The following is a 26,866-nucleotide window of genomic DNA, read 5'->3' as shown; positions in this document are numbered from 1 at the left end:
TCTCCTTCTTTAGATACTGTGCGGTTGCTAGGGCAGCGACCCTGGCAACCACAATACAAATTCAGTATCATGCCAACTGAGTTTCCATCTTTAAGGTCAACCATGCCTTTAACACAGCCACAGGTGGGTCCATCATGGTGTTGCTGGGGTTGAACAAGAGCGCTAGATTACTGGCTGCCCAAAATAGGGGCGGAGCCTTCTCTGCTGTTGCCACATTTGGGAGCCTCAGGTGTGTGCATCGTGCTGATTGGCTGCATTTGCTCAGGTAGATTTGGTGAGAGGCTCCACTATCCCAGGCCAGTCAGAATGGACTCAGATCTGATCTCGTCCCACTGTATGTGGGAAACATGGAATTTGTACAATGGCAGGTAAGTTCCATGTGCTCTTCTCACCTGGCGCCATGTTCAATGGCTGCACAGAAATCTGTACAGTCTGCAGCATGCATCTAAATGAGGCCCTATTTAACCCCTTCTGATAAGGGAAACACAGTATCCAGCATTCCTACTATTCTCTGGCTGCCCCTCTATAGTCCCATGTGGGAAATACTGGGTCCCTAATTGTATCCTACTCTGACTCCCATGATGCACAGGGGTTTCCCATGAGATTGGGTAGGGGGGAATGTGCTGAGAACTGGACACTTTCTTCTTTCTAACACTGACCTGTTGGGCCCCATTGCTCTGGGGGTTTATGCAGTGAGGGATATGGAATGTGCCGTGTGTTTTGGGGTGCACAAGCCTGGCCCCCATTTCTAGGGGTTCCTGCTATTAAGTAGAGCACTGACATGTACGGAAGTGACAATTTACCATATTGGGTGTCGTTTTATGGCTCCGCCTCTATGTGGGTGAATAGAAAGGGAAAACAAGTTCAGGTAATAGGAACAAATGTATTTATGTCTCAACAGTAAATGGGGATCATCTGTGTCAGACATGTGGGAAGTTGTAGTTCAACAACAGCTGGAGGGTGACCGCTGACTTATAAATCAACGAACAAAAGAAAAGGAACCCCACAGGGGTAAATTCCCCCCCCCCCCGAAAAAATCAGATTAAATCCTTCAGCAGCCATTTTTCTCCATTTACTGCATGAAAACGTTATTATTTCTACATAAGTTGTGACTCATGAGCCTGATCCTGTGCATTAGGGTTAAAATCCATCGTTTCCTCCTTTTTAATATTATGTATTTTAAAGGGGTTGTTCACCTTTAAATTAACTGTTAGTAGGATGCAGAGAGGGATATTCTGAGACAATTTGCAATTGGTTTTCATTTTTTATTATTTGTGGTTTTTGACTTATTTAGCTTTTTATTCAGCAGCTCTCCAGTTTGCAATCTTAGCCATCTGGTTGCTAGGGTCCAAATTCCCCTAGCAACCATGCATTGATTTGAATAAGAGACTGGAATATGAATAGGAGAGGCCTGAATAGAAAGATGAGGAATAAAAAAAAAAAACAATAACAATAAATCTGTAGTCTTACAGAGCATTTGTTTTTAGATGGGGTCAGTGACCCCCATTTGAAAGCTGGTATGGTTCAGAAGACAAAGGGAAATAACTCAAAAAGTACAACATATAAACAATGAAGACCAATTGCAAAGTAGCTGGGAATAGGACATTCTATAACATACTAAAAGTTACATTGAAGGTGAGTTGCAAAATATGAGGCTATTAGAAGTTACCTTGGAGTTCCATGACCTTTGGCCTCGTACTTTTATATGGTCATGAAACTCCTCGGTAACTTATAATATCCTTATATTTTACAAGAGGGGGTACTTTATTCACTATATAATATATATATATATATATATATATACTGTACCTGTGCTGAGTATAATGTTATGATATAGCAGTGGGCGTGCAAGGGGTGTATCCTCCCCAGCCAATCAGATGCCTTACCTGTCCCACCCCTGGGACTCTGCCCCTGCTTGTTCTTCCCCAGATAACTGGCGACTCAGCAGATGTATCACATTATACAGTTATACCGGTGCCCTTGCTCTAGGACTTGTGAATCTGGCACACACACTGCACAGGTGCTCCAGACTCACTACACAAATTAGCAGCTCACAGACACCAGCGAGTTCAGTCCATCAGTCCGAGACCAGTACTGCTTCTCTGTGCCAGTGTGTGTGGGAAATCAGCTGTATGTATGTGTGTATTTGTATGTATGTGTGTGTGTGTATGTATGTATGTATGTATGTGTGTGTGTTTATAACTTTATTTGCAAAGTGCTGTTAAGGAGCCGCAGTGCTGTACAGTGTATAAAAGTACAATATATATATATATATTTTATACTAGGAATGCACCGAATCCAGGATTCGGTTTGGGATTCGGCCTTTTTCAGCAGGATTCGGATTCGGCCGAATTGAATCCTAATTTGCATATGCAAATTAGGGGTAGGAAGGGAAATCGTGTGACTTTTTTGTCACAAAACAAGGAAGTAAAATTTTTTCCCCTTCCCACCTCTAATTTGCATATGCAAATTAGGGTTTGGTTCGGTATTCGGCCGAATCTTTCACAAAGGATTCGGGGGTTTGGCCGAATCCAAAATAGTGGATTCGGTAAATCTCTATTTTATACATGGGGAAAACAAATCACACAATAAAATACACAGGATCAGGATAAAGCACTTAAGTGCTATATGGTAAGTGGAAAGACACAGTGGAAAAGGAGGTCCCTGCCCGATAGAGCTTACAGTCTAACTTGGTATATCATTCAGTCTGGCTGATATCATTGTGTAACACAAGGGGGAGACCTTATACACTCGCCTCTACTAACACTGGGAAATAACCCAAGGGCTACTGCACTCCTATTGGGAGGGGGGGGTTATTTATAGCAAACGGGAAAAGTTGTGCTCACTACTCATTTTTTAAAACATTAAGCGGGTGCAATGAGGTTGTAACAAAATTCACATAGACAAATACAAGAGATCCTCTGCACTCAGCCCATTATCAATATATTAAGGACATTGAAACATTTTGTGCCTTTAGCTACTAAAAATGTCTTACCCTTTAAACAAAACAGGGATTGAATTTAAAGGAGAACTAAACCCTAAAAATGAATGTGGCTAAAAATACCATATTTGATATAGTGAACCTATTGCACGAGGCTAAAGTTTCAACTTGTCAATAGCAGCAATGATCCAGGACTTCAAACTTGTCACAGGGGGTCACCATCTTGGAAAGTGTCTGTGACACTCACATGCTCAGTGGGCTCTGATTGGCTGTTGAGAAGCTAAGCTTAGGGCTCGTCACTAATTATCCAGCAGAAAATGAGCTTCCCTGGCTGTAATATAAGCTGATGCTACAGGTTTGCTGATTATTCAATTCTGATGCTAATTGCACTGGTTTCTGTGCTGCCATGTAGTAATTATGTGTATTAATTACTAATCAGCCTTATATTGTGACATTTCTATTCTATGTGTACTGTATATTGTGAGTGGCTCCCTAAGCTCAGTAAGTGACAGCAGCACAGAGCATGTGAATCAGTGAATCAGCAGAAAAGAAGATGGGGAGCTACTGGGGCATCTTTGGAGACACAGATCTTTACTGCTAAAGGGCTGTGGTTGCCTTGGGCTGGTACAGAAGCACAAAACATCATGTACAACATTTCTACCTACTTCTTTAATTAGGCTTTAGTTCTCCTTTAAGGCACAAAATGTCTCAGTGTCCTTAATATATTGATAATGGGTTGAGTGCAGGGGATCACTTGTATGGGGTTATTCATAAATTTAAACCCTCAAAAAGCCTCTGCTATCCTCCCCTTGTGATTTCTTTTCCATCCTTCTACCCCCCACCCTTTTGCCCCATTTCTCTTGCCCACCTTCACCCCTTTTGATTTAAAGTGAGGCTGTGGGATTGGCTCCTGGAAGCAGCTTCACTGGAGGAAACATTAGACAGATTTAAGGAAGGGCTGGATGTCTTTTTAACAAGGGAGAGATCACCAGGCTGATCATATATATAAATATTAAAATATAAATATTTATGTACTTTTTTATTTTATTTTCCATCTGTTGGGGGTGGTAAATAAGTAGCCGTTGAGCACAAGATTCCTAATATTCAATTAGATTATATGTTTTGCTCCCCTGTTAGTGTTTAGTGGGTGTAAGAAGGCTGAAAACACAATTTGCTGGGCTAAATTAGAAATTACTCTCATTAAAAAGAATATATTTTTCTAGCATTTTCCCCCTTGAATGTAACTGACTTGTGGGAAAGGTGTTTCCCTGGGGGAGGAAGAGCCGCTGCGCTTAGTGTGGCCCCATGGGGATGTAGATCCTGTATAGGAGGGGTCAGACTATTCCATTTGCAGGGAGGAGGGTGTTTCCCTGGGGTGGAGGGGGGGGTAATGGTAAAGTTCAGCGCAGTGATGTAGATCCTGTGTGAGAGGGGTCAGCGCCCCCCATTTGTCAGGGTCATGTGACTCTGTATAAAGGGTGGGAATGGAGCAGAGGATATAGGACCAGAGGGATGAGGCTTTGGGAAGAGGAAACCTGGGGTTGGACCCCAGTGATTGAGGCCCAGACATTATGATGATGGAGGGGCAATGAGATTGGTACCCACCAGTACAGGAGCCACAGTAGGAACCCCATAAAGTGCCTGAGAGAAGGGTGCAGCATAATACCGACTGGGAGGTCTCTGCACATCATGAAATCATTTCTTTTGATTTTAGTTCCCCTTTAAATGAGATCATTATGATTTTTCTTTGTATGTTGCCACTTTTTTATGAAAGCAAATCCTTTGGTTGCTATGGGTTACAGCCCTTTGGCACCACTGCCCCCAGGCAAAGCTGCAAGTGGCCCTATAGGCCGGGAGTGACTCGTGGAGGGGTTATTAGTTATTATTAATGATGGGGTGCAGCAGGGCCCCAAGGAGTCTCCAGAAGCACAATTGGGTTAAAGGGCAAATAATGGAACCAACATGGGTGAGATTTGTTCTCTTACATGTGGCATGGGGATTATTCCAATATCTTATAAATAGGAACTCGTGGGAGACCACTACCTCTAGGGGCACAAATAAGAAGTATAGGGGTGACAGTTATACTTTATATCTGCCTAAACTGACAGTCTGGCTGCTGTATGTAAATAATGGGGCCCCAGAGGAGGGGGTGCTGCCAGGCCATGGGGTGATGGGGTGTTTCAGCAGCTTCCACTGCACTTTTTGGCTTTTGGGCAGAAAAACATCTGGATCATCTTTTCACACTTTGCTTCTGATAGGGGATGCTGGGAAATGTAGTTGAAAAGCATGAAAGGAAGGTTTGCCCCGTCGGCTCTATATCCCCCCCTGCAGGAGACAATCTGCACATTTTAGAGTTTTTCTTGCCCCACCCAGAACAGATTCCATAGTAAACCTGTCACTCATCCGACTGAGCCCCCACGAGGGCCGACCCTCAGTCCTGCTCAGTCTTTACATTGGAAGAATCAGCGGAGGAATTGATTGTATGTCGGAGGATTGTGGGAGTTGTAGTCCAGCAGAGGGTGAGGAGACTGAGAAAGGATAAAATATCTCCCGGGCAGGTTTGTACACGTGTTAGTGCTGGGGGTGTGGGAGCGCCGGGTGCACAACTTACACAACTCTTGTCTCACGTTACCAAAGGGAAAGTTCCTTTAATTCTCACTTATTTGCTTTCCTGAGCTGCTTTGCCTGTGGCCCAATCCCTGCCCTTTATTGGCTGGGGGTCTGTGTATTATACGGGGACATGGGACTGGGCACAAACGCCTCTTTCTTATTCTCCCATTATAGGAACTGGGTGACCGGACTCTAATTTCATTTCAGTACTGGCTGATACTGGGGCACAGGAGCCATGATGCTGTATAGGATCCATCAAGGCACTGGGGCTGCCATACCGCTATATAGGCTCCTAGATATGGGGGCTGCCATGCCATGTATGGGCTCCTGCCCTACCACTTTATGGCTCCTTCCAGACACAGGGGCTACCATACTACTGTATGGGCTACTTCCAGACACAGTATGGGCTCCTCCCAGGCATAGGGGCTGTAGACTGAGTGAGATTTGGGACCTCCTCGGGCACAGGGGTTGCAGGACATTAATTGGGGATCCTCTGATGTGCATATACTCAGTGGGAGCCCAAATGATCAGGGTATAGTGTGGGTGCCCGGCTAGACTGGTAGTGTGTGTGTGTGGGTGCTGGGAGTTTCCCATTATCCGAATATTCCTGCATTTCCCATTGCACAGGATTCCTGCCGGCACATTGTGGGGCGGAACTGACTTTCTGATAAGTGATTCCCAATTCATTCCCGGGGCAGATCCCTCCCTCCCCGCTGGAGACTCTCTACCCTGGAGGCACATTGTGTGTCAGTGGCTCAGTCCTGTCCTACATAACTGGGCCGGGGTGAGTCTGGGGGTCTCAGTAAGAGGAGGACTGGATATAGAATATACCACTAGTGTAAGGCAGCCTAGATCTGGGGGTGCCCCCTATAGTCACACAGCAGGTACCAGGGTTCTCAGTGTAGCACTTGTAGAAGGTGGGATCTGGTTATAGTTGCACAACACTGCAGGGTTACTTGTAGGGAGGGGAATTGCAAAGAACAAAAGTCTAAAGTTGAACTTCTCCTTTTTTCACCCCACACGGACACACTCATTCTCTCGCACACTCGCACACACTCACATTCTCACACACTCACAGACTTGTATCCGGCTGCCTGGACTTGCTGAGCTTTTGCTTCTCACAAACTGCCGGCGTCAGATCTCCCCAAGTGCCCCCAGGACCTGCCACATCTTCTCTTTTACATTTGGCTTCTAGGGGACCCTCGTGGCTCTCGAGACCCTTTTCTCTCTTTTATTTTCCAATTGGAGCATCTGGGACATGAGTATTCTCAGGGGGTCTCTGAGGGGGGTGCTGGCCCCCAATGCTTCTGTTGTGTTTAGGAGCAGATTGGCCCCCCAGCTCACTTCTGCCCTCCTGTGCCCCCTCAGGTCGCTGTCAGGAACGCCGCTGGCTGAACGGGACGGGAAAGTTACTCGCAAGATGTCTGAGAACGGGACATGCAACCGGATCCTGACTCTGGACTCCATGAATCCCTGTATCCAGAAAGTGGAATACGCAGTGAGGGGCCCCATCGTCATCAGGGCTGTGGAGCTGGAGAAAGAACTGCAGCAGGTGAGGGGTCGGTATATTTGGGGGGGCAGTAGACCGGACCACCTTTGTAGGAAGCACCTCTATCATTGCTGCTGCCTTAGAATTTGCCCATTTCTGTATGACGCAGACCCCCCTAATGTTAAACTTGCTCTGTGGTTCCACAAAAGTATTTTGGCCACTTTATTTGGGGAATTAACCCCCTTCACACACTCACACAGGTGTTAGAGACCCAGTTATTCACAACGTTCCTGGGACTTCACTTAAGTGACTCGTCCCTCAGTGAAGGGGTTAAAGGCAGTGAACTTGGGGCGGAATGGGAATTGCTGGAGGAACCAGTTTTTAACAAGTGTCAGGTTCTGTTTGATCTGAGTAAAGGTCCCACGTAGCCTCATTTTATTAACCCCGGCTGAGCCTTCATTACTGCTCCCATGATTCCCAGTGCTGCCACGGCCTCATCAAAGGGCAGGGAGAGGTGGAAACTGCAGGTTTGGGAGGGGGTCATAAATGTGGGGCAATAATACCCCCCCCAACTGTCAGGAGGTGTTTACTTACTTACCCTTTAAATTGCCTCAATTTCTCTCCAGCACAGCGACGGTTACTTTGCTAGTAGCGTGACACAATAGGAGGATTAGCTGTAATTGTGATCTCCGCTAATCTAATGGCCGTGATTGTGATTATTAGGGAGGAATCTCCTTAGCTGAGGAAACACTTCTCACTCAATGACTTGCTCAACTTGTTCCTCCATCTCATCCGTCTCAGACGCAGCCTTAGAGGTTGTGTTACCGCAGTGATGATGGAGGCACAGCCATGACTGAACCTATTGCTTGAGATGGGTAAATTATAGGGGTGCTGATTTCCCCCCAGTAATGCCCCCCCAGCATTGTCACTGGAAACTAGGGATGCACTATTTTGGATTTGGCCGAACCCCCGAATCCTTCGTGAAAGATTCGGCTGAATACTGAACTGAATCCGAACCCTAATTTGCATATGCAAATTAGGGGTAGGAAGGGGAAAACATGTTTTACTTTTTAGTTTTCTGGCAAAAAGTCATGCGATTTTTTTCCTCCCCGCCCCTAATTTGCATATGAAAATTTGGCTGGGCAGAAGGATTCGTCCGAATCCTGCTGAAAAAGGCCAAATCCTGGCTGAATCCCGAAGCGAATCCTGGATTTGGTGCATCCCTACCGGAAACAGTCATGGGAATTGATATCGCCCACATGATGGTAGCGCAGTGTAATTGGCTGAATGTGGGTACAGATAAAGGAGGGCAGCACTTGGGGTACCAGGAGGGGTTCCAGAAATAACAACCCACGCAGTGTACATTGTGCAGGAGGGCAGGCAGGGGTGTGTCTGTTGCTGGAGTTGTTGACAGATACGGGACCTTGCCTATGCAGTTAACCCTATCTCTGCCCTGTCTGCCCCACAACTATATGAATTGTATGGGGTATATATAGCAGATATCCGTGCAGGGAGGCCGCTATGTGAGTTATAAGAGTCGTCCATTCCTTCAGGTTCTCCTGTAATAACTCAGACGGGCACCTTCCCCAGAGACCAGGATGCCAAGTGTCGTGCCAGTCCAATGCTCCTCTATTAACCCTATAATAATGTCATGCTGATCTGTTCCAACGTGTAGCTATAGGCTCTCGGGGGTCACCCTGTGGGACGGGCATGATTTAGCAAATAGCAGACTTGTTTCTTGTAAGTGTGTGCCCTCCAGCACTGCTGTAACTCTGTTGTCACTACTGTATGCCTGGCACATGCACCACCTGTTCCACCCAATGCAAAATTACACAACCTGATGGCATGTGTGCAAGGTAACCCCTCTGGTATCTCAAGTAGACCGAGGCCCAAACGGACCCCCACAGATAGGCTGGTGTATAGGAGCTTACACCCCCCTGAGTCCTGTATAATTGATATTGGCCCCTCTGCCTGTCACATGGGGGGATATTCTCTTTCAGCCAATAATATTGCAGGCAGAGTATAAAGGTTTATGTCACAATTACATTCTATATCCCAAAAAGGGAACAGCCCATGTGATCAATAAGCACACAGTATACAATAGGCAATGTCCCAGCATGCAGTGGGAGAGAATGGGCCCCTCTCAGTTCTCTAAAACCCATCAGCTTCCTCCTGCCTTTCACCTACAGAGGGGCCCAAACAAACTCTCATCACTTCCTGCCACAAAGCAGCTGACACTCGCGGGGCATCACTGTGGCCCCAAAATCACTGGGCTGATCAAATCTACTAGAGGTTACTGCCTCCTCCTGTACAGCACCCTGAGCCTCCGCAGGACTTGTTACTGACACCCACTTATTAACTTGTACCCCCTAAACCCTCTTCTCCTGTGACCCCTAAACTCCGTTCTGTGGCCCTGACCCCACATACTGAGAGTCCTGCACTAACCTGCTGCCCCTCCCCAATTCTCCCCCTTTAGCCCCAAACTCCTCTCCCCTCTGTTTCTTTGGGAACTGCTACTGGGCTGGGTCCCTGGAACATAAACCAAAGCAGCAAAGTGGGGCAGGACTCGGCTTGTCTCTCCCCGAGGTCTCTCTGTCTGTCTGTCTGTCTGTCTGTCTGTCTGTCTGTCTGTCTGTCTGTCTCTGTCTGTCTGTCATGGGTGCTGACACCCTGAGCCTGAGCAGCAAGAACTTCTTCTCTACTGCTGGTTCATTAGATCAGGGCCAAGGAGAACACTAATGCACCCCTAGTTGGTTGGGTTATTTAGGTAGGGGGGGGGGGGTGAGAAACTCAATCCTGATTGGCTGGTATATTGGGAAGCGGACAGGAGCACAGTCATGATTGGTTGTATTTTATGGGGGTGAGTGGAAAAGAGACAAGAATTGTCCTGGTTGGTTGGGTGTATTGGGGGAGTGGGGGACACAGTCTTAGTTTGTTAGGGGTGCAAATCCCCCCCCAATGTACAACATAATTGTGATACAAATATCTTTCTCCTGTTACACCACTTCTGTCCTAAATTACAAGAGGTGGTCACACTATTATTCTTTTAACCCCAAAAGTGTGTGTGTGTATATATATTTGTGTGTGTGTGTGCCCTCTGTGTTGGACTGGGACACCAGGGCCCACCCAAAAACCTTAGACCAGGGGCCACCAGTTAATCTAAGACCAGGGGCCACTCTCAGTAATATTATTATTCTTCCTCTCCTCACTCAACCTCTATTCTCCTAGTCTCTTTTCTTTACAGACTATAATCTGTTATTCCATCTATTTAGTCTCTTTGTTCTCATAGAAATAGGGAATGACCATGAAATAGGCCAAATGTTTATCAGCAGGAGGGGCCACTGACACCTGGGCCCGCGGGAGTTTTCCTGGTATCCCCGTGGGCCAGTCCGACACCGTTTGCCGTATCATATTTCCCAGATTTAGGAAAACAATATTAATATCACACACGTGACCCTTATCAGCGATAGTTATGGGCAAGTAAGAAGGATGCAGTTATTTCCCATATTCAGGAATACAATATAAATCTGTATTTCCCATATGTCTCCCTGTAGGACTGAGCAAAGGGCAAGTAAGAAAGTTCATTCCCATTCAAGTCTCTGCGGCAGGTGGGAATTAGCAGGCGGCAGAACCATCGGCCCATTGTCTAATGTGATACCAAGGCCGGGATTGTTCCCTGTGCCGAGCGGATTCTTCCCCCCATTCATCTCTATGGAAACTGACACGGATTCTGCCTGATTTCATTGGCTCTGTGTCTTGTGCCTTTTATTGGGAATTCCTGAGATCCCGGCCCTTTTATTCCCCCTGTGGATCTCACACACAAACGTTATTTATTAATGTAGCGCCAGTCATTCTTTATTCCTATTCCCCCAACTGAGCATTTTATTTGTTCCACATATGAGAGGAATGTGAGCAGCAGGGGGAGAATCCTTTGGATAAACATGTTATGGAAATTGTCCCCCCCAGCCTCACAAAGGAGGGATAGAATAACGGACATTTAACTTAAAGGGGAACTGTCCTATTAAACCTATTGAATAAATAGCAGAAAGGAGTTTGATGTGTTTCAGACATTAATATTTTCTTTTCCTGCTGAAAACTTTGTGTTTGGAATTCGGATGGTCCAAATACTTCACTGTCTGACACCCCCGGGGCTCACAGTCATAAACTCTCTGTACCAGGTCTAGTAACCCAGAGCAACCAGCGTTCAGACATGTGACTCTTGTTACCTGCTGATTGGCTGCTATGTGTTACTACATTGATTCTCTTTATACAGTTATTCCTGTTTCATCTCTCCGTCAGTTATTCATATCCAGTACTTGTACAAATGCCGGGGACATGATACTCGATGCAGCACCTTCCAAAATCAGCTCCGTAAACAGCCTTTAAGTTACCCTTTGATCTAGAATGGCTAATTCTATGCAACTTTTTTTTCAATTGGTCTTCATTCTTTTTTTTTTTTTTTTTTAAATATTTGCCTGCCTCTGACTCTTTACCGATTTCAAAAGGGGTCTCTGACCCCATCTTAAAAATAAAATACTCAGTAAGGCTACAAATGTATGGTTATTGCTACCTCACTCCTTGAGGGCAGAGCACTGTACAGTAGGGATGCACCGAATCCAGGATTCGGTTCGGGATTAGGCCAAGATTCGGCCTTTTTCAGCAGGATTCGGCCGAATCTTTCTACCTGGCCTAACCAAATCCTAATTTGCATATGCAAATTAGGGGTGGGGAGGGAAATTGCGTGACTCTTTTTTTTTTTTACACAAAACAAGGAAGTAAAAAAGGTTTTCCCCTTCCCACCCCTAATTTGCATATGCTGTGGATTAGGTTCTGTATTCGGCTGAATCTTTCAGGAAGGATTCGGGAGTTCGGCCAAATCCAAAATAGTGGATTCGGTGCATCCCTACTGCACAGCAAAACAATAAATTAGTAGTACTAAACAAGGGGTCATTGGAATAAAAAGTAACAATAAGTGCATTACTAGAAATTCACATAAATATAAAATATAATTACAAAACAGATTAAGTGCTCGGTGTCAAGGAGACAAAAGGCTGGAGGATCCTATACCGTAGGGCTTACAGTCTAAAGTCTACTTTGTATTACTCCTCTTTCTATTCAGACCCTCTCCTATTCATATCCCTGTCTCTTATTCAGATCAATGATGGTTGCTATGGTAATCTGCACCCTAGCAACCAGACTGCTGAAATTGCAAACTGGAGAGCTGCTGAATAAAAAGCTAAATAACTCAAATACCAGTAATAATAAAAAATGAAAACCAATTGCAAATTGTTTCAGAATATCCCTCTCTACATTATACTAACAGTTAATTTAAAGGTGAACAACCCCTTTAACCGTTTCTTGCATAGTTTGCCTCCCTAGATAATTGTCTAGCCGTGTGTATGTGTGTATATATATATATATATATATATATATATATATATATATATATATATATATATATATATATATAATATCATATATTTTTTTTGTTTTTCTATACAGAGATGGGCAATGATATTGGGTATTTGCAATTATTATAAGTTTCTAAGCATGTGGAAGGAGATACCTTTATGGCAGGGACAGACACTATCTGATCTCTGGGGAGAGAGAAGGGCAAGTGGGTAACCGCAGGACTGGGTGCAATTTGCTCTCTCCCGGGGAAAGTGACTCCTGAGAATGAGAAGCCTGACCTGAGTCTTGTTTGCTCAGTGGAGCACTTTCCTCTTTCACTTGCCTGAGAGATAAGAGATTCCTGAGCAGAAAGTGCTGATGTAGGCGCCTGATGGCCCAGAGGACAAAGATCATTTACTGGTTACCTTCTCTAACCCACAGCATCCCAGTAATGTACTGGCCCCTATGAGTGGGAGCTGCCATGTCACTTGTCTTTACAGTCACCAACACTACAATGTGGAAATAAATCGATTTCACTGTTTATAATGATTGTGGCCTATAAAGGACTGGGAATCTCTTCTCTGCTCCCAAGTTCTAACTGCCTGCCAGCTACCTGTACATATGGAAATGGCAGTTGCCAATGTTTGAATATAAAACTGACAGCCGCACTTTTTCATAAAGGAGATGCACTTGTGCAGTCGAGTGTTTGTGTCCATCAGATCCTGACGCGTTTAGTGAGATTTCCAAACCAGAGGTTGCGCGTGGAGTTTGGGGGCATTGCTGGTCTCCCATGGTCTATGGTACGTTCTGATCCCCCCTCTTGTTTTTTCTTGCAGGGGGTAAAGAAGCCATTCACAGAAGTGATCAAAGCCAATATTGGAGATGCCCATGCAATGGGTCAGAAACCCGTTACTTTCCTGCGCCAGGTAAAGAGTGGATCACAGGATTCCTTTGCCAGTCTGCAATAACCCCATGCAGTTACATTTTACTATTTTATTTGTTTTATAACTGAGATCTGCCCTTCTGGTGCCATTCTTGTGCCCATGGAGGATTCTGTGCTGGGATGAACATTGGGTTAGGCCTTTACACTCAGAGGGGTCTAAACTGTAGGAGTCTGAGCCCAGTGTTGGACTGGCCCACAGGGATACCAGGAAAAATCCAGGTGGGCCCAGGTGTCAGTGGCCCCTCATGCTGCTAAACATTTGGCCTATTTCATGGCCATTCCCTATTTCTATGAAAACAAAGTGGCTAAATAGATGGAATAATAGATTATAGTGTGTAAAGAAAAGGAGAATAGATGAGTGAGGAAAGGAAGAATAATAGTACTAAGAGTGGGCCCCTGGTCTAAGATTAATTGGTGGGCCCCTGGTCAAAGGTTTTTGGGTGGGCCCCTGGTGTCCCAGCCCGACACTGACTGAGCCCCGTGCCACTATAGGAGTCTGGGGCCCGTGCCACTATAGGAGTCTGAGCCCGTGCCACTATAGGAGTCTGAGCCCCGTGCCACTATAGGAGTCTGAGCCCCGTGCCACTATAGGAGTCTGGGCCCCGTGCCACTATAGGAGTCTGGGCCCCGTGCCACTATAGGAGTCTGGGCCCCGTGCCACTATAGGAGTCTGAGCCCCGTGCCACTATAGGAGTCTGAGCCCCGTGCCACTATAGGAGTCTGGGCCCCGTGCCACTATAGGAGTCTGGGCCCCGTGCCACTATAGGAGTCTGAGCTTGGGGTGAGCCCTGTGCCAATCCTGAGCCTTGGGGTAGATCTTTGGTGGGGGTAAGACTGGTGCCTTGGAAGAGTCTATTATAGGGCAAATTTTATACCAATCTTGTGCCCTCTTCCCCTGGCATCTTCTTATTCCATTGTTCCCAGTGCCCCAGTACTCACTGTAACCCGGTGTGTTTGTAGGTGAGTGCCATCTGTCTGTACCCCGAGCTCATGAATGACAACAAGTTCCCGGAGGACGTGAAGCAGAAGGCAGCGAGGATCCTGCAGGCGTGTGGCGGGCACAGCATTGGTTCGTGGGGGTTGCAGGGATGGTAAAACCTTGAACCCAGGCAGTAATGTAACCAGGTGGGGGCTTCCCAAGGGAACATGTGAGCCTGTCCGTTTCAACCGCCTTCCATTAATGTGAAAGTGCACTGGGGCCCAACTAGGGTTGCCACCTTTTTCAGGAAAAAAAAACACCGGCCTTCCTATATATTTATAATTTTTCTCTATTAATAACATTGGGATCAGCCATCATTTTTACCGGCCAGGCCAGTAAAATACCAGCCAGGTGGCAACCTTAGGCCCAACTGTTAGGGGCCCCGTACGTTCAATTCAGAGACCCTCGACTGTTACTTCTGCACCAGGACACATTTTAGCTACTGGGATTGAGCTCTTGGCCTTATAACCAGCACAGTTCTCCTCTAATGGAGATTAACCCTTTACCTCCTACAATTTTATTCGCTTCACTCCTGGGTGTCCTCACTGCCTAAACCCCCCCATGTTTGTTCATGTGGGGGAAATCTCTGCACTGACTGTGTCCCAAAAAGGACGGGATTATTCTATTGGGATGTGATCACTGACTGCACTAGTGAGTTTTAAAATAAAAGAGGAAATATTAAGTCAATAAAACTTTGGTTTCTGTCCAGGACTTCAGATCGTTTTTAACATGAAGGCTCCAAAAATGTCCTGAGAACTGCGAGTCCTACCTCTTGTCCTGCCCTATAGCCTGATACCCCCCATCTATAGTCCTTCTCTGACTCCCCTGTCCCCTAGTGGGGGGTCTCTGCCCATATGGAGGTGTAACTGCTGTTTATACGGTGGGCTGGAGCCTCTGATCCTTATAGGCTTGTCCTGGGGGTTTAGTATAATAACAACCCTCATATATCCAGGATATGTAACTCCATCTCTCACCCTGTTCCTAAATAATTAGTGTTTTCTCCCCCTATACAGGGGCCTACAGCGCCAGCCAAGGGATTGAAGTGATCCGACAAGATGTGGCCAAGTACATTGAGAGAAGGGATGGGGGTATCCTGTCCGACCCCAACAACATCTACCTCTCCACGGGGGCCAGTGACTCTATTGTGGTACTGTATATAAGACTTGCTCTTTCTATAACCACCATTTGCCTGGAATACATTACTCTGGTCTATTATGGCTGCTCAGAGTGGACCAGTGTATAAATATTCTGATGGGCCGCCCTGGTACAACTTCACTAGTGGAGATAAGTCCCATTGAATTGCTTGTGTGACTGCGTGTGTGACTGTGACTGTGTGTGTGTGTGACTGTGTGAATGTGTGTGTGACTGTGTGTGTGTGTGTGTGTGACTGTGTGTGACACTGTGTGTGACTGTGTGTGTGACTGTGACTGTGTGTGTGACTGTGACTGTGTGTCTGTGTGTGACTGTGACTGTGTGTGTGACTGTGACTGTGACTGTGTGACTGTGACTGTGTGACTGTGTGTGTGTGACTGTGTGTGTGACACTGTGTGACACTGTGTGTGACTGTGTGTGACTGTGTGTGTGACTGTGACTTGTGTGTGACTGTGTGACTGTGTGTGTGACTGTGTGACTGTGTGTGTGACTGTGTGTGTGACTGTGTGTGTGACTGTGTGACTGTGTGTGTGACTGTGTCTGTGTGTGACTGTGTGTGTGACTGTGTGTGTGTGTGACTGTGTGTGTGACTGTGACTGTGTGTGTGTGACTGTGTGTGTGTGTGTGACACTGTGTGTGTGAATGTGTGTGTGACTGTGACTGTGTGTGTGTGTGTGACTGTGTGTGACTGTGTGTGTGACTGTGTGTGTGAATGTGTGTGTGACTGTGACTGTGTGTGTGTGTGTGACTGTGTGTGACTGTGTGTGTGTGACACTGTGTGTGACTCTGTGTGTGACTGTGACTGTGTGTTTGTATGACTGTGTGTGTGTGGGCCTAGTTGGCACATATAAAACTTTAGACGCCATTTACAAAGACTGTGGTGTTACATGTTAATGTCCTGCAACATACGTGGTACGGGGAATAAATTCTGAATGCCACACGGTTGTTATTCTGATCCACGAATCAGACGCTTGCTTTCCTTATTCTGTCAGTACAAGGCAGAACACTGATCACTGATTGGCTGCTCTGGTTTACTGGTGAATATCTGGCCCATGTTCTGAATGAGCCCCCCCCCCCCCCGTATCCTTTTCCCTCTTTTAATGAGAAGTTTAAGGTCTATTATTCCTACAGAGAATGACTTGACTCCTGTTGTTTGTTCCCAGGACTGTGACCTTCTGTGTGAGCCAATAGCGTGTGGCAGTTTATATGGAGCCCCTCCCTGGGGCTCATTTATTAACGCAGCGCAGCGCTAAAAAGAGCGCAGTGGCCTGACATTTGCCTAGCGCATGCGAGTATTTAATAATGTAGCGCACGATACCTTAACAGTGCGATTTGTGCGCTAATGTAGACACAGACAGGTGCGACGTGTGAAACTGCGTATCAGCTGACGCAGTGCTTATAATAAATTGTGCGCACAGGAAGATACCGCAAAGGTAAGGATTAGTTGTGCTCATGTATGAATGCGCTGCTTTAATTAGTTGCGTCACATATTGCGCATATTGCGTTCACTTAGACGCATCTGCATTTGTTTCTGTGCTAATATTTGTTTGGTTGCAAAGGTGTTTAGCCTACCTGATACCCTTAAAGGAACCTTGGTCAATACAAACATGTTGGGTGGAAGGCATGGTTAATATGCACTTTACACGGGTTGTTCATCTTTGAGTCAACTTTGAGTTAACAAACATCCCCACCAACAGCAGCACCATTGTATTTGCCAGAACCCAGTTTAGCAGTGTGGCTCTGCACACATATATAAAATTCTCTTTTAAGCAACATGAAACGCAAAAATGTGAATATACTAGCGCAGCTGGGCAGGAATGCGCATTTTGAAGAGCGTTACTATTACGCCACGAAGAGGCAGTCGTAAAAATTGTGGTGCTGTTGCCCGGGTGCAGTTTTGCACATATACAGACGCAAATCTGCGACGGCCGCAGTGCAAGCGCATTGTAGCCACGCCCACAGCCACGCCCCTAATAACCACGGCATTGTTTGCGACATAAATGCCCAATCTTTTGCGCAATGCGCATAAACAAAACCATCGCAAAAGCTCTGTGTTATGCGCAATATCACGCAAATATATTAGCGATCACGCTTGTGATGGCGCAGACAACCTTTTGCGTCCACTTATGCGCTGCACTGCTTTAATAAATGAGCCCCCCTGTGTTCATTCTTCCAGCCGCGCTTGTCTGAGGGTGCTGGGAGTTGTAGCTGCCGTCAATAAACTCCGATTACACAAAGTCTCTCCTGACTGCACTGAACTAGTTACAAATTCTCTTTCCCACCCAATATCTTCTGCTGTGCTGAATAGTATTCAAAGTACAACTTGTAGCCCAGAGATGCCTCCTGACATGTTCAATTAGATATAGACCAGTCTCTCACCTGCCCAGTCCCCTGTTACCCCACTTTCTATACCCCTGTTACCCCACTTTCTATACCCCTGTTACCCCCGCATGATGCCCATCTGAGTCAGTTCTGAGTTCATGGCCAGTTCCCTGGCACAATACAAGTCTGTTAGAGCGGTTGCCCTGCTGGACTTTGCTGACTTGGCTCTTTCATTGTGTTTGTTCCCCCTGACACGATGTTCCCTGCGGCTCAGTGCGTCTGTCCCTCCGAGTTCTCTGTTTATTCAAATGATTCCTCTCCGTGGCATGTACCACTGACCTGTCACTGAACTACAACTCCCAGCATGCTCCAACAACTTCCCTTTTTTGTGCATCCCTGATACATTCACATACCTCCCAACTGTCCCATTTTCAGAGGGACAGTCCCTCTTTTGACAGCTCAACCCGCAATCGGTTCCAATTTTCTCTGCACTGAACAGCCAGAAAAAGAAACAAAGTTTCTAACTTAATTGGCTTTTAGCGCAGAAAAGCCACAAGGTTCAGATAAGATACTTTTGTAACAATTTTGAGATAAGCAAATAAGTAATTGTAACTATATAAGATAACAGGTCCCTTGGAGGAAGTTAAGGCGGCCATAGATGTAACAATTACGATCTTTCTTGGAAAAGATCTTTCAAAGTTAGATGGTTGGTTCCAATACACACGTGTAGAGCTGAATGGTCAGATATATGGGAAGAAACAATAGAATTCTACCTGTATCTGATGATTCAGCTCTAACAATGGCTGATGTTTGGGTCCCTTCACAGGCACTCAATCAAAATTTTCCGTCCAGCCCAATCAACGAGCCGACCGATATCCAAGTCTTCTGCCAATATAGGTCGGCTCTTTTCCCACCATACACGCACCGAATATCATATGAAAATGAGTGAGTCCTTTAGACTCACAGCTTAAAGGATAATTAAACCTTTAAAAGAAATGAATGTAAAATTGATGAGAGTGTTATTCTAAGCACTTTTGTCATTTACATTTATTTTTTATTTTCTTTTTATTCCAAGATATTAAGGGATACATGTGCTGTTAATATGAATGAATTTTGTTACAACAGCGCCACCTGCTGGTCAGTTTCCCACCAGTCTGACCAGCAAGTAGTCAAGGAAGTTGTCAGGAGAAAGAAAGAGGCTGATGTTCTTCTGCTTAGGAAAGATGTGAGAAAGGTTTCTAATTTTATTCCTAAGCAGAAGAACATCAGCCTCTTTCTTTCTCCTGACAACTTCCTTGACTACTTGCTGGTCAGACGGGTGGGAAACTGACCAGCAGGTGGCGCTGTTGTAACAAAATTCATTCATATTAACAGTACATGTATCCCTTAATATCTTGGAATAAAAAGAAAATAAAAAATAAATGTAAATGACAAAAGTGCTTTGAATAACACACTCATCAATTTTACATTCAATTCTTTTAAAGGTTTCCTTATGCTTTAAAGGGCAATTCACCTTCATTAGCAAAACTGTAATAACTGACAGGAAAAAAAAAACCAGAAATATGTTCAAAATTTCATAACCTGCCAAATTTTGTAAAATGAACATTGGTAATTAGGGGTGTGGTCACAAAATATTTCCATTTTCCAAATGTTGGGAGGTTATGCATTCAGTATCGCAATGCCAGGAATTGAGATAATGTCATGGATTGTGTGTGGCCCCTTGTGTGTCCCTTACTATGGGAATGTGCCTAAGTGTGTAAGCATGGGGGTTAATACTTTTAGATATGCAGTAACATAGTAAGTGAGGTTGAAAAAAGACACGCGTTCATCAAGTTCAACCTTAAAGGGATACTGTCATGGGGAAAAAATTTTTTTTTCAAAATGACTCTGTTAATAGTGCTGCTCCAGCAGAATTCTGCACTGAAATCCATTTCTCAAAAGTGCAAACAGATTTTTTTATATTCAATTTTGAAATCTGACATGGGGCTAGACATTTTGTCAATTTCCCAGCTGCCCCAAGTCATGTGACTTGTGCCTGCACTTTAGGAGAGAAATGCTTTCTGGCAGGCTGCTGTTTTTCCTTCTCAATGTAACTGAATGTGTCTCAGTGGGACCTGGGTTTTACTATTGAGTGTTGTTCTTAGATCTACCAGGCAGCTGTTATCTTGTGTTAGGGAGCTGCTATCTGGTTACCTTCCCATTGTTCTTTTGTTTGGCTGCTGGGGGGGGGAAAGGAAGGGGGTGATATCAGTCCAACTTGCAGTACAGCAGTAAAGAGTGACTGAAGTTTATCAGAGCACAAGTCACATGACTTGGGGCACCTGGGAAATTGACAATATGTCTAGCCCCATGTCAGATTTCAAAATTGAATATAAAAAAATCTGTTTGCTCTTTTGATAAATGGATTCAAGTGCAGAATTCTGCTGGAGCAGCACTATTAACTGATTCATTTTGGAAAAAATTTTTTTTCCCCATGACAGTATCCCTTTAAGTCTATATATAACCTGCCTAACTGCCAGTTGATCAAGAGGAAGAAGAAAAACCAAATACACAAGTGGGGTTGTGGGAGCACCCGCATTGCTAAGTAAAAATATATAGAAGTATAAGCGAAGTGCTACTGGCATATCCAAATGGGTCAGTGCACATTCCCTGGGCCCCTGTCTAAGTAATTCAGTAGATATGCAAATGCATGTGTTAACAAAGACAGGGGTTTTTACTTGCAAAGTTATGATCATAAAGTTGAAAAGCCAACATACCACGTCAAGGTAAACCCCATATGGGGGTCCCTAACTTGTTTACCTACCAGTCATAGTATTGAGGATCCTGTGTCTCTCTGCATAATAGCATTAGTAAAGTAAAAAGTAAAAGTCTGCTGAACCTTGGTTTAAATATGTATAAATATGGTGCAGTTAAAAGCATAGAGCCACTATTAATTAATAGGGGTGGGTATGGGGGATGCTACAAGCCACAAGAAGCTTAGCCAAAGCTACAGGCTGTAAAAGCAAATACACAAGGGGGGTTGTGGGAGCACCCGCATTGCTAAGTAAAAATATATAGAAGTCTTTGTTAACACATGTATTTGCATATCTACTGAATTACTTAGACAGGGGCCCAGGGAATGTGCACTGACCCATTTGGATATGTCAGTAGCACTTCCCTTATACTTATATATATATTTTTACTTAGCAATGCGGGTGCTCCCACAACCCCCCTTGTGAAGATGAAAAACCCCCATGAAGCCTTCATTCCTGACTCCAAAATGGTCATAAGGGGAACAAACATGAGCTCACGGAGAACATCCAAACTTCATACAGGCCGTGCCCTGGTTGACACTAATCACAAGAGCTTAGAGGTGCCAACTCCTGGGAAGTACTTGCCCAGCTCAGGTGGCCACATTGAAGGAAAATTCACTCAGAGACCTCCCCTCAGGGGCATTTCTGTTTTAGAAAAGGAAAGCAAATATCTGATTCCTAAGGACAACTGCACTAGAGCAATTTAGCACCAATGTTTGTAAATCAGCCCAATATTCTCATTCCTTCCTGTCTCCTATATATTCTGTTATGTAGTATCTCCCCTGCTGGGTGTTCAGTACTTTTTCTTCCCCCCTGCAGACAATGCTGAAGTTGCTGGTGTCTGGGCAAGGGAAATCCCGAACTGGGGTGATGATCCCGATCCCTCAATACCCGCTGTATTCTGCGGCCCTGGCAGAGTTGGATGCCGTGCAGGTTAATTATTATCTGGATGAGGAGAACTGCTGGGCCCTGGACATCAACGAGCTGCGGAGAGCACTAGCGGAGGCCCGAAAACATTGTGACCCCAAAGTACTGTGCATTATTAACCCAGGAAACCCTACAGGTACCCCCAAATATTTACAAATGACTGTGCTTTATTTAAGAAAAACTCAAAGAACTACTATTTTGTTTAGCTACTGCTCAGCTTTGGCCACATATACCCCACATGTACCCCACAACCCCCATACAAGTCCATATTATTGATCCTGTGATGGTGCAACTGTGTCCCCCCAGGGCAGGTGCAGAGCCGCAAGTGCATTGAGGACGTGATCCGTTTTGCTGCTGAAGAGAATCTTTTCCTGATGGCGGATGAGGTACTGACCCAACCAATTAAAGTCTCCTCTTTGGTCTGGCCCTGTGCCTCGGGCTCCAAGGGAACTGTCTGTGCGAGGGACTGTGCTCCTGTGTGGGATGATGGGAAGGAGATTTGGGAGGGCAAGGGAAGTTGGGGCATGTGCCCCCCCCCTTCGGTTCTAGTTTTACTTTTCTATGGAAGAGGGTGATTGTGTGTAATTATGGGGACTGTGAGAGGTTACAGTAAATCCATAAGGAAGAGGGGGTGCTAATTAATGTCTGAAGCACTGACCGTATCCATCATCTCTTGCCTCCAGGTCTACCAAGATAATGTCTATGCCAAGGGCTGTGCCTTTCACTCCTTCAAAAAGGTTCTCTTTGAGATGGGACCCAAGTATTCAGAAACGCTGGAACTGGCTTCTTTCCACTCCACATCCAAGGGATACATGGGAGAGTGAGTGTGGCCCTCAGGGACCCAGCATCCCCCATATTCCATACATATCCCAAATTGTGTGAAGAATCTAAGTGATTTCTTGTAGCATATACTGAAGTCCTACAGGAGAAGATTCTAGCACACCATGGCCTACTCATAGAATGGTGCCGTGATTGTATTGTATTGTATTCCCACAGAAATATTTGGCTAACCTTGGTTTGTCATAGAGTCCTACCATTATTGTATTACCGATGGAGAAGGTACTGGCACACCATGATCTGTTCTCATAGAATGGTACCAATACTATGTTACTAATGGAGATGGTACTGACACACCTTGGCCTGGTCATTGAATGGGCCATTACCTGCTGGTGAGACCTGTTGTTGTGTCTTTGCCTTCCTCAGGTGCGGGTTCAGAGGGGGTTACATGGAAGTGATCAATATGGATCCTGCTGTCAAGCAACAACTAACCAAGTTGGTGTCTGTGCGTCTGTGCCCCCCAGTGCCGGGGCAAGTATTACTTGATGTGATTGTGAACCCACCAAAGCCTGGGGAGCCCTCCTACAAACAGTTCATTTCTGTAAGTCTGTCTGCTTGTATGTTATAAAGGGGAAGGAGTTATGTGATTCCCTCTCTTTCTGTATAATGTGATCATTTAACTGTTTTATCTAAAATGGTTTTGCAAAATCAAAATTCGACCAGTTTTTACAAGTTTTCTGGAAGTCACTTGGATTGATGACGTTTTTCCCTAGAATTCTTCAAATAATCATATAGGAGAGGCCTAATTTGGGGGTTTTCAGTTCTTGAGCAAGAGTAAAAAGGAACTTTCAGAATGCAAAAACCATAATTTCAAAGTTTTTACTTTCACAAAAAGGTCTTGGAAATATACTACTTTTTTGAGGGACGGGGGAACTGCACTGACTCTGAGTCGACCCAAAAACCTCTAATAATTAAACTCTGTGCCTCCTGTGCTTGTCTGAGGGGCTTTGGGTATTTCGGGGGTCACAGAGAGATGGTGCAGTCATATTGTATTTCTATTTGTGTGTCTGTTGTGCAAGTGCCAGGCAGGGCAGGCAGTTTATCATGTTTGTGAGTCAGGACATGTGTATAGAGGATATGAATGTTTATATTTTTTATATATATAATTCCCACATTGACCAATATAATACGTTTCTCCAGGAGAAACAGGCTGTGCTCAATAACCTGGCTGAGAAAGCTCGTCTCACTGAGGAAATCCTAAACCAAGCGCCTGGGATCCGCTGTAACCCAGTCCAGGGAGCCATGTACTCGTTTCCAAGGATCCACATCCCAGAGAAGGCCATTAAACTTGCACAGGTAATTGGGGGAAGTGTGGAATATCTTGGGCTGGTAACCGTGCCAGTCTAGTGCCCCCTTGTGTTTCTGACTATAATAACTAGCTGTAAGTGCACCTCCTGAAAGATACTTAAGTCACAGGATATTAAAAAAACAACAACACGGTTAATGCATTTCATTGGTTAGAACCTTCATAATAGAGGCTTGGAAGAGAATAGCAGGGGTTCCTTGCTTTTTGTGGATACTAATTTGTTCTTCTACCTCTAAATTATCTAATTCTAGGGTCTACTTGGAAAGAATGCCCAAAGTTTTTAACTTATGGACTGATCAGTGCACTTGGGAGGGGGTGCGCAGACATTCCCTTTTGCAACTGTAGGGTGATTGTGGTCAGAGACTCTGCGTACTTCAGTAACTTTGATAATAATATTGGCTTCACTCCTCTGTGTGTTGTTATGCTACTGTGAACTAGAATACAGTGTTCTAGAATTCATGCACTAAGTCTGCTAATCAATGCAGGGGTCCTCCTTCTCTAGATTTGTCTCCCTGCCTTCCCTAGACCTGTCTCTGCCCACATTGAGGTTATGCTTCTTTAGTCTGAGTCTTTGCTCATATTCAGGTTCTTTTCTAGACCTGTTTCTCTGGCCACATAGAGCTCTGTCTACACTGAGGTTCTCCTCTTCTAGACCTTGTTCTGTCAACACAAAGGTTCATCATCTCTAGAACTGTCTCTTTCTGCTCATAGTTTCTCTAACACTCTGAACCTCAATGTAGGCAGAGAGGCAGGTCGAGAGAAGAAGAGCCTAAGTACCACCCTATTTTCACTTTTCCCTGGAAGTCCATCCCTTTTACGTGTTTTCCATACTCCATCGATGTCCATCTGTTTCACGCCACTTCTTCCCTACTGTGACTTGCAGGCTGAGGGACAGGCCCCAGACATGTTCTTCTGTATGAAGCTGCTGGAAGAGACTGGCATTTGTGTGGTACCTGGAAGTGGATTTGGACAACGTGAGGGCACTCACCATTTCAGGTGAGCAGATCTACGCCTCAATGAAGTAACACCGCCTAGTGGTAAAAATAGATTGCTGTATATTTTAATAGTGTTTTCACTTTCTAAAAGAGTAAGTAGACTCATCTCCATTAGTACCTGCTCCCAGGTTACTGAATCCCTATTTCTCCCCCAGAAATAACAGATAATCAGAGCTGTGTACCTGGCTTAGTATTGGGGAGAGACTGAATTCACATTCTGGGTCCCCTTGGCCAAACATTCAGACTTGTATCAGCCGTGGTCGAATAATACCGAGCACAGAAACTAACTTATCATTCGGTAGATAAAAAAGGCACCAAAAAGTAACTGGTTTCATAGTGGATTTGGGTTGAAAAAAGACCAACGTTCTACCCCTCCAAGCAAACCCCAGTGCACATAAATGACACACTTATACTGGCCTATTGTTGAGATCCCAGTAGTTTAATTTAAAAAATCATCAAAGCCCCTCTTAAAGTACATTGGGCCCACCCACCTGTGGCTTCAGACCCTTAGTTGGTCAGCCCCACAGTTAGGCCCCACTGCTATAGGTAATAGTAAGGAATTTGTCTGGCCCCACATTTGACCCTTATTTTATTCTTCTTTCTGCAGGATGACCATCCTCCCTCCCACCGATAAGCTGAAGAGCCTGTTAGAGCGGCTGAAGGATTTCCACCAGAAATTTATGGATGAGTATTCCTAGGATGCCACAATGGCGCAGACCATCTGCTTCCATATCCTAATCTTGACTGTTGACTAGTAGTACATGCATAACCCTCAGATTTGCCCCAGTGCTTTTTACCTCCTGCTTTCCACCCTCAGACTTGAGCTACTCAACCCCAACCCTGGAGAAGCCTTCACTGACTCCCAAGTAAACTCACGGTTGACTCCCCTACTAGACAAGAACTTGAGGAGTAGGCCCACAATCGTGCCTCACAGTATTCCCTAATTATCAACAGATCAGTATCCAGTTACAACTACACATGCACCTTTTTATGTTTTTATCTCAATTTAGCACTTTTGTTGGAATCCAAAGCCAAAATGTGAATGAGCTCCGTGTTTTCTTACACTAATGACTGAGCCCCAGTAAGGAGGCCCCTAATAACCACTGGATGCATTTTGTGATTTCCCAGCCTGGTGCCCCATTCACATCTCTACTTGACCTGCCTCTTCTATAGGGCCCTGCCGGCTGGTAGACAGAGAGAGGTAAATCTGCTTTTTAGGGTGTCATGTGGGGGTATACAGTGGGCTTAGTGTGTACCCCTTGTGTTGCTTAATCTCTTGCTTTACAGACTAATCCAGATTAACGTAACATTATGGGAGTTTTACATTCAGGCCCTTGGTTGGCTGAGTTCTATAGGCCTTATTCCAGATGCCCTGCAGAAGTCTCTAAGTGCCCTTTCTAAATATGGACTTGCCTGATCTTGTGCCCAGGAGGCCACCTCAAAGCCCCGAACGCTGCTCAGAATTGTATAATAATCTGAATTCATGGAAGGTCCTATGCAATGCCTCAACTGGTGAAGTGGAATCCCTGCGCTTGCTCCTATTCTCCGGAGGCCGCCATCTTGGATGCAGAATAAAGTGCAGGATGCAATTTGCATTTCTATCAGAACATCACAAACACACAAGGACTCGCACTATAACAGGTTCTGATTGCACCTGCCCATACCCATTTGCTTTTATACCAATTGGAAAAAGAATGCAAAGATCTGATTGGTTGCTATGGGCAACTGCACTGAAGTATTGGCTGTAGGGTCATCCTTGGCGGCTGTTGCCAGATCAGCTGAGCTTCTAGCCAAGATGTCGAGTAGCCAAATTACTGGCCAGTCCTGTTCAGCATTTTAATATACGTAAAGGGCTAAAATTCATGTTTTTAATATGAATCAATAAAGATTGTTTGGAAGATTCTTTGTCTAAATTTTAATCCCCCCCCCCGTCACACTTACTGACCTGTCGTATCTTACTCTGGTGCCCCCCAGAATCTGGATCCCCTTCATCAGTTTGTTGCAGTTCTACAGACAGAGATGCTGCACTGGGTGAGACCAGGCTGGATTTGGGGGAGAGCCCTTTCCCAAATTCATTAATGAGCCAGGTGTTGGCAGAACAGGTAGAGAATGAGAAACTCAGTTTGAAGAGGAGACATTTTTATATGGGAAGGGACCCCTTAAAAAAGAGGCACCCACCCCT

General features: G+C 45.1%; 1 protein-coding gene across 4 annotated transcripts in view; it reads left to right on the top strand.

Annotated features, from left to right (window-relative positions):
• gpt.L (glutamic-pyruvate transaminase (alanine aminotransferase) L homeolog) overlaps window positions 1-26,586 on the top strand; it is a 32,433-nt gene extending 5,847 nt beyond the window's left edge. Inside the window, exons 1-12 of one of the 4 annotated variants that reach the window (XM_018266497.2) lie at window positions 193-368; window positions 6,920-7,103; window positions 13,268-13,357; window positions 14,335-14,443; window positions 15,367-15,500; window positions 21,439-21,682; window positions 21,853-21,932; window positions 22,230-22,366; window positions 22,750-22,924; window positions 23,524-23,679; window positions 24,573-24,685; window positions 25,292-26,586. In XM_018266497.2, coding sequence (XP_018121986.1) covers window positions 307-368; window positions 6,920-7,103; window positions 13,268-13,357; window positions 14,335-14,443; window positions 15,367-15,500; window positions 21,439-21,682; window positions 21,853-21,932; window positions 22,230-22,366; window positions 22,750-22,924; window positions 23,524-23,679; window positions 24,573-24,685; window positions 25,292-25,382 — 1,575 coding nt within the window. In that variant the 5' untranslated portion in view covers window positions 193-306 and the 3' untranslated portion in view covers window positions 25,383-26,586. 4 annotated transcript variants of the gene reach the window in all.
• The last annotated feature ends 280 nt before the right edge of the window (window positions 26,587-26,866 follow it).

Source organism: Xenopus laevis, chromosome 6L (assembly GCF_017654675.1).
Source record: "Xenopus laevis strain J_2021 chromosome 6L, Xenopus_laevis_v10.1, whole genome shotgun sequence".
NCBI lineage: Eukaryota > Metazoa > Chordata > Amphibia > Anura > Pipidae > Xenopus > Xenopus laevis.
Note: the sequence above shows the minus strand (reverse complement) of the source record. Positions and strands in the feature narration are given on the sequence as shown.